General features: G+C 32.4%; 1 protein-coding gene across 1 annotated transcript in view; it reads right to left on the bottom strand.

Moving 5' to 3' along the window:
* The window catches only part of Drip (aquaporin homolog protein drip), a gene marked incomplete at its 3' end in the record, with an annotated part of 28,144 nt that overhangs the window by 5,664 nt on the left and 14,417 nt on the right, over window positions 1–8,063 (bottom strand). The window contains 1 exon segment of the mRNA NM_001312404.1: window positions 588–731. Within this exon segment, the coding sequence (NP_001299333.1) occupies window positions 588–731 (144 nt within the window).

Here is an 8,063-nt window from a genome sequence, read left to right on the forward strand (position 1 = left end):
ATGAACCTGGTATAAGTTAACTTTTTAATAAGTGATTAAAAGTAATAGATTGCTATATTAATAACAGTATAACCAATTCTTAGACACTCAATCCTATAATTCATCCTACACAAATCAACAAACACCACTTTTCCCACACCATCTGTGGTCAATTTTCCGCATTCATATCATTCTAGTCATTACAAAGTCATCTAGCAATCTGGGAAGTAGATGCTACTCATTTTATCTTCTTCACATTATAGTATTTATGACTGGTTTACATTATGCCAGTACAGTAGTACAGTGGCCCTGGCCTTGCATTTACTGTTTGAGCACAGTTAGTGTATACATTATGCCAGTTATAGCTAATTTTGAGTGCTACTGTCCTACTGTACTGGCATCATTCAAACGAGGCATCAATCTAGAGCATCGTTAGGACATTTGGCGTCATTAAATACCGATTCGTTTGACGATATAAATAAAAATTCTTAGCTTAAGTTTTGTGATCATAGATAAACATCCACCAGAAGAAGATTCTCAGCTAAAGAGAGGTATACATAGGTACAAATGACTTGGCTACCAAAACGTTCCTTTTACAAGTTACTTACCCTGATGAATGCGGCACCAGCGACTGCGCCCACTGCCTGCGCGACCACGTACAGCAGAGCCTTGAGCAATTTGATGTCTCCCGACACGAACAATCCGCATGTCACCGCCGGGTTAATGTGCCCGCCCGACACGTGCCCGATCGCCTGCGGAACAAAGAAAGATAATGTTTGGTAATTTATAATTGGGAGAAAAGTATACCTATTAAGAATACAGTGAGATACAAACTTTATAGACAATCGTAATTTTATACAAACGTTTTAACTGTACTATAGAGTGAATAAAAACTAACTTAGTAAACTAAACGAATTAATCTTTTGCCGATTTTACTCTGATGTAATAATATTTATTGTTTAAAGACAAACGAATGCTTCGTAAATACGAAGAACGAAAGAACAGTTAAATAACAATGATTTAACTAAGACTAATGTTTTATTTACTAAGACAGATTGTCTTTTAAGTAACCTTTAGTACTGTTAACAGAGACCTTTTCGCTTGCTGTGAGTGCGACTCAAAGGCGTGCGCTTCAACGCCGATACACATCTAAACATCGCAATATAAATCTTAATTTGTAGCAAGCTTTGGTACCTATTATTACTAAAGGAATCAGTAGATTATTTAATACTGAGTAATTCGTATTTATAAACAAACTAGCTGTCGCCTGCGACTCCGTCCGCGGAATTGGAAAAAGTAATTAATGACTAGCCTAGTAATTTTATCGAGATCCGTTGAGTCGTTCTGGAAATACCTTGTAACAAGCATCTATCTAAACTTTCGTATTTATAATATTACTAAGATTGAATACAAGTGAAAGGTCTTAAAGATTTATTTTCTTAATTTTGTCAATTACAATACGTAAGTATTTACAAATATATTAAATAATATTCGATGTTATAGGAAATTTTGATGGTCCCACTGAAGTGACCTCTGATGCGATTGTAACGTTTTAAATCTATGTCGTAGTTCAAATGTTATACGCAAATAATTTTAATGCAGGTATTGAATATTAAATGCACGCATTAAATTAATGAATAAGTGCATCCGTGTATACTTCAATTAGGTCATATAAATCAACATATAGAAGATATTTATTGGTATTCAAAACTTTTGTTCGAAGATTACAAAAGTAATATACGATTGAAACAAGGTTTTATTTGCGATGAAATCTGCTCTGCTAACACCCAAATGGGTCTGAATGGAATCTTAAAGATATGTCAGGATTGGCAGCATATAAGTAAATAAGCAACGTTCACATATAAATCAATTAATAAATTTACGCAACCTTACCAAAACTAGATTGCACAGTAATAAATTTTCTAAATGCTAAAACACCATTGCCACATGACAGTTCAATGTTTATTGTTATTAATTTAAAGTGCATATATCAATCTATTTGTAATCTTGATAGACATATCCGATTCCCATTTCGCGAGCTATTAAAAAAACCGCTATAAGGTCTAACGACTTCTTCAACTTTGCTCGCTAATTGATGTTATTCAATTGGACAGATAAAGAGAACTTTGAAAAATTTATAAACAAGATAAACTTTTAAGAGTTTTGTAATGTTTATTTTATAAGATTCTATTCACACGTGAGCTAATTTTATATTGCATATAATGCGTGATATATTTTTGCAACAATTTGTCAATAAACAACGGAGATCCACGCATTTGCACTTGAAGATCGCCACCTACCTTCCCCTTGAAAAGGTAGATTATCTTGTAAACATTCACCCCGATATCAAGACAAAAAAAAATAAGTTTCGTAGTCTAAGATTATGTAGATGAAGCGACAGAGGTGTACTAAAACCTATATAATAAATATCAAAATACCATTTTGTGCGCTCTACATCACTGGATATAATTTAAACTGTGTTATTGCACTTTGAAAGCCGCATGTGCAAGAATTTGGCCGCAATGTTGTGTTCTACACACGTTCACATGTTATACATTAGACAACATGCGTGAGTTAAACACGCCTTGCGCCTTGCGCCCTGCGCCCTGCGGCCACCGTCAAGGGCGCCTACAATCCCTGCTAGAGCACGTCGGCGTATTTAACACGCGTAGCGGAATAGTAGGGTTAATAAAAATAAAAAGGTACAAAATAAAACAAAATAATTAAATGTATAGAAATGTATATGTATAGTAAAGGTCTCATTAGGGACAACAAGAGTTAAAGTAAAATAATAGTAGAGAAGGAAATAATTGCTAGTTTTTTAATGTGCTGGTAAAGATTAGGAAGAGTGTCTGTTTTGTTTTTCTGTGAGATTTGATTTCTACATATTGTAAAAATATCCAATATGGTATCGCTGTTTATATTTCACTTGCACCACGATATTGCAATATATATCGTATACATGTCATATGTGTAAAGTCCGACATGGACCGGGTTTAAATCGTACCAAGTAAATATTTTAGAGAACACCTAAATCAAACACCTATAATCATTTTGTCGCTTCTAAAACTAAGTACGCCAATAAATTTCAATCAAATATAAATATGACTAAAGCGACCTAAATAATTTTAAACTGTATTGCAAAAAATTGTTTATATTTTTTTTTTCTTCAGTAAATCAGTTTTTAGGCATTTTTAATTGTTCTTATCGGTTAAATATATTAAAAGTTAGAGACAAATTAGTCATCGCGTGGAAAAATAACTTAATGTACGTCCAATCTATCTTGTGTGACGATGACAAATGTACTCGTAGTGAGATATCGCAGCCTGTAAGGTGAACGATTAATTGACCCGTCGACAATAATTAGGAGTAAATTATCATATCATTTAATGCAATTGTTCTCGTTAAAACACAATAACTTGCTAAGGAAATTTCTTGTACCGTAAGATTTATTATATTGTTTACACATATTACACGAAAGAAACGTTATTTATCTATAAAGCTTTTACATAAATTAAAATGGTAATAGTAGAGGTGTTCGATTTTTTTTTATAAGAGTAAAGCTTTCTTGGCACATATCCGAGAAGAAATTAAGAAAAAAAGATAGTGTGTAGAAAGTGTGAAGTCAACCAACCCGCACTTGGCCAGCGTGGTTGACTATGGCCTAGTCACCCCTAACTTACTTCTATCTAATGAAAATTATTTCCTACAACAAAGGCTGCATAATGATTGTGTGGGCTTTAGTTATATGACACTTAAATAAATTGAATGCGTATTTAGAATGTTTTAAGATCTTTAGTGGCTATAAAATAACTTATCTTAAAGACATACAATATTTTCTTAGAAAAAATTATTTTCTTCTATAAAAGCGCATAAATCTTAACACGTACTCTTAAATACCAACATCCATTACAATGATAAATCTATTATAAAATATATTGTAGGTAACAAAATCTTTGCAGCGCAGCGACATAAGTAAATCTTAATAATGAATAGAATCTTAATATGTTGGAGATGCGACCATTTTCATAAAGTCGAGTGTTGCCAGTGAACGTTCACGAATGTTAAATACATTGCTCAGTATTTATTACACATAAATGAATATAAATTTTAGTTAATGTCGTAAAATGCATTAGACCTCTCGACGGAAATGCCTACACAATGCTTAAATCAAGATTTAAATATCAAATTGGTTAAATCTAGTGATTCGTTATTATGATTTACTGGCTGAAGATCTGGATAAATTGCATTCATTGTTGTTAGAATTTATAACATATTAGCTGTTGCTTGCATGAGAGCGTCGGTGGCTCAGTGGTTTCAGCACTTGACTTGTAATCTGCAGGCCCTGGGTTCGAATCCCGCCATGTACCGATGTGTTTTTCGATGTGGGGACATATAGTGAGCTGATGATGATAGCTGCTGCTCGCGACTTCGTCCGGTATTAAAAAAAATAACGAAAAAAAAACATATAGCTTATAGCCCGAGGATAGGGGTTTTGTAGTTTCGGAGCACAAATACAAACAGACAAACAAATTTTTCCTGTGTATATATAATTTTTATTAATAAAAATATTAATTTCAAGATCTTCGTACGTTGATAAAGAATATAAACGAAGTATAATATTCCTTCAAATATATTTATAAAACAAACCAACTAAGCATTTAAATTTTATCGTATACTGTAAATGTATTTCATTCATAATGATTTGAACTGTCAACAATGTTAAATGATATTACAAGAAAATGTAGACAATAAAATAAGCCCATCACTAAATTATACAACACTTTCAAAACCACATAAAACCGTAAGCACGCTAGAAGAATGGCTCAGTACCCTGTCACTAGCGAGAGGGCAATCCACTCATTTAACATAGAAGGCTGATAAATTCTCTCCCATATGCCACGCAGCCACGCACGCTACATTATCGCAGCCTGATTTGAATGTAGTTCGTGCGAGAACTTTAATAGCGTAATAAATTAGGCGGCAAATTACTTGAGAGCTTTTCACGCTGGGCGCAAGATACGCGCTGAAAGCGATAACTAAGTTGAACAAACTTTATGCATAGTAAAACAATTGAATAAACATTTGTCGGTTCTAAAGAAGTGTGGATTTGCTTTACTGAGACCTAATGAAGACTATTATACAAAAGTTAATTTAAATACTAGCATTGATATGTGAAACTTACAAATAACTCGATTGCAAGCATTTGGTTTTTCGTCGTTTAAAAATGTTATCAATAAATAACGGAAATAATTCCAATGGAGCAACTTTTAAGCTTCCCTTTTTATAGTCATTCTACGAAATCGATTTCGTAATACGAACCGTACCGTTTTGGTTACGACAAATTCTAATGCAATAAACAGGAGTCATTTAAATGTCATAAAAATCCACTGCTTTATAATGTAACGCTTAACTCTATTGACTTAGATATCAATTTACCTTGAGAGGACATTGTAACGGTACGCATGCATTGCCGCGTATCAATCCGATGCGTTTTAATGTGTTTAAATAAACCGGTACATGTAAATGTACTTTATCTTGTCGGTCGTAACTACAGCGCGCTGAGGAAGTTTTTATCGCCAAGATAAAGAAATGTAGAAAGTCGCTGTGTATCAAATTACTTACAGGTCGTAAATGAAATTAAAAAAAAGAAATTACTTTACTTTTTTTTCTTTTATATAACTATTTTATTTCATGCCAGTATCTAAACCATTCGATTGATAGCTGTGCTAACAAACATTCGATTCTTATTCGAATTAAATATCACTCAGACCTCGTAGACTCATCCAAACAGCATCAATCATTATCTTCATTCAACTGTCAAAATATTATTTTCACATAATTATTAACAGTTAGAAATGTTTCTATTAAACTCTTGCGAAATATAATCGTTTAAAAATCAATTCGTACGTTCTTAGATCGATATCTTAACATATCTTGTTATGTTGGAATTAAAACATGAAAAGGTGAAGTGATGTTATTAACGAACATGTTAATTTCATTTTACAAGATGCATCGCGAAGAAAACATAAAAGTTCAATATCCACTAGTAAAGAATTAAAATATATAGTGAAAAAACATCCTATTCTTGGATTGATTTCATATTTGAAGTCATAGGTCGCAAATTGAGATTGCCTTCAATCCGAGAAAAAAAATACCACTGCGAAAAGAAAGAGTTTGCAAACATAATAAGTGGGATGAAAATAATTTTTGCCAGTTTTTTTTGCCAGTGAAAACCTAATTTTACATTTGTGCAAGTGACGTTATCATAATTTATTATCGATAAATATTTACGTGTCGATTATTTAGATATTCGATTAACGCATTCAATTGATATCGTCACGATGTTCCCATCACGCGTTGACTATTAAATAGCAGTGATTGAAAACAAACAGAGCGGACGCATAAACAAAAACAATCAATCACGGTAAAATAATTGAGACCACCGTGTAGCTTAAACAATATCTATGTCATTTGTATTATACCACTATTCAGAAATAGCTGCTGATAAAATTTTGCAAAAAAAATAACAAGTTTTTTTTTTGCCGCATAATTGAAAATCAGAATTAAGTTTTCCAAATTTACTGCGATGTTAGAAATTTCATAATTCAGAAAAAATAACTAAATTGGTCATTATTTTAAGTACTTTCGTTACTTTTTATTTTTTCGTTCCGTTTTTCTTTGTCTTTTGTATTATAATGATAAAATGGAAGGTTTAAAAATATGCACCGATTAAAATTCACCCGTGTCTTGGCAGTCGCCACGAAAGTATGAAAGCAAAAATAAACAAACCTGTTTCGCGACTCGTCCGACATAGAGAAAGTGTAACAATATCTTATTACTTTCACTATAATAAAGTGTTACTATGTTTAGTGTAGCCCAGCGGTCATAGTGCGAAAGTTTTACCTTAAGGGTATAAGGCTGGATTTACAATAGTGTCAAAGCATCGAACGCTATCCTAAAATTAGGTGAGACGAAATTAATATCAAGTTTATTTGAAAATTAAAAAAAAATGTAATCATATTCTATTTTCAAATTTAAGTAGGTACAGACCACCTTTATATTTCGTATTTAATTTAAAAATATATCTATTGGTACATTCAAAGTATAAAGGTGAGGATTTAGGGGTCACGATCTTAGGATAGGAAGAGTTCCGTTCAGTCCGCACAGACCGGTTGTATGTAGGCCAAGTGCACACTGTGCGGTCCGCGGCTGTCGCGCGCTTACATCATGTGCACTCACCTTTATAAGCAGTTATATTAAAGTTTAAATTAATCAATTACAATTTTATATCGTGATTATAATTCAATGTTTGTTTGTAGCACGTTTAATGAATGGATTAATTTTACTTTGTAACTTTTTTAATGTAGAGCAATAACCCTTTTACTTTACGCTAACTAGTCATTCGTATCTACATATTGTAATTAATAATAATAATAGGACATTTAATCCGTTCGAAGACATTACAACACTTATAACACAATTAAAATACAAAAAAATAAACGATCATAAGATCAAACACAGAAATTATAATGAAGCGTTGCAATGCAGAAGATAGGGCCTTTGCTTAGTTGTATGTTTATTACCCCTGGGGGTAATAACACTGATATTTCGCAAAAGCCTTTACGTCCTCAGTACATAAGCTATAGCAATTTTATAAAACTTCTTTTAAATTTTATAATGTCACAAAATAATACTAAATAGAACCAGGCAATCAGTTTTAATTTCCAAATTATTTAAGGATCAAAGCTATCACTTTTCATATTTGTTTATACTCAAAAAAAATCGAATGTTATATATAATTCAAACATAAGTATACAGAGCCTAATAACATAGTCAAGTCTAATCACAACCAGTCACAATGAAGAATGAAATAGCTTATCAAATGCTTATGTGAAACAAGATTTGAACTTAAATTTCGCAATCTCTATTCCCGTCCATTGTCAATTACAGCCGGCGGCGGTTCATTGATCCGGTTATTAATGCATATAAATAAGATTTGTTAATTCATATACAGTGGCAACAAGGCTAAGCGTTCATCGCATGACCCGAAAATATTGATTTACTTTTAAAGTTTACGGAAA

Source organism: Papilio xuthus, unplaced genomic scaffold (assembly GCF_000836235.2).
Source record: "Papilio xuthus unplaced genomic scaffold, Pxut_1.1 DF827680.1, whole genome shotgun sequence".
Classification (NCBI taxonomy): domain Eukaryota; kingdom Metazoa; phylum Arthropoda; class Insecta; order Lepidoptera; family Papilionidae; genus Papilio; species Papilio xuthus.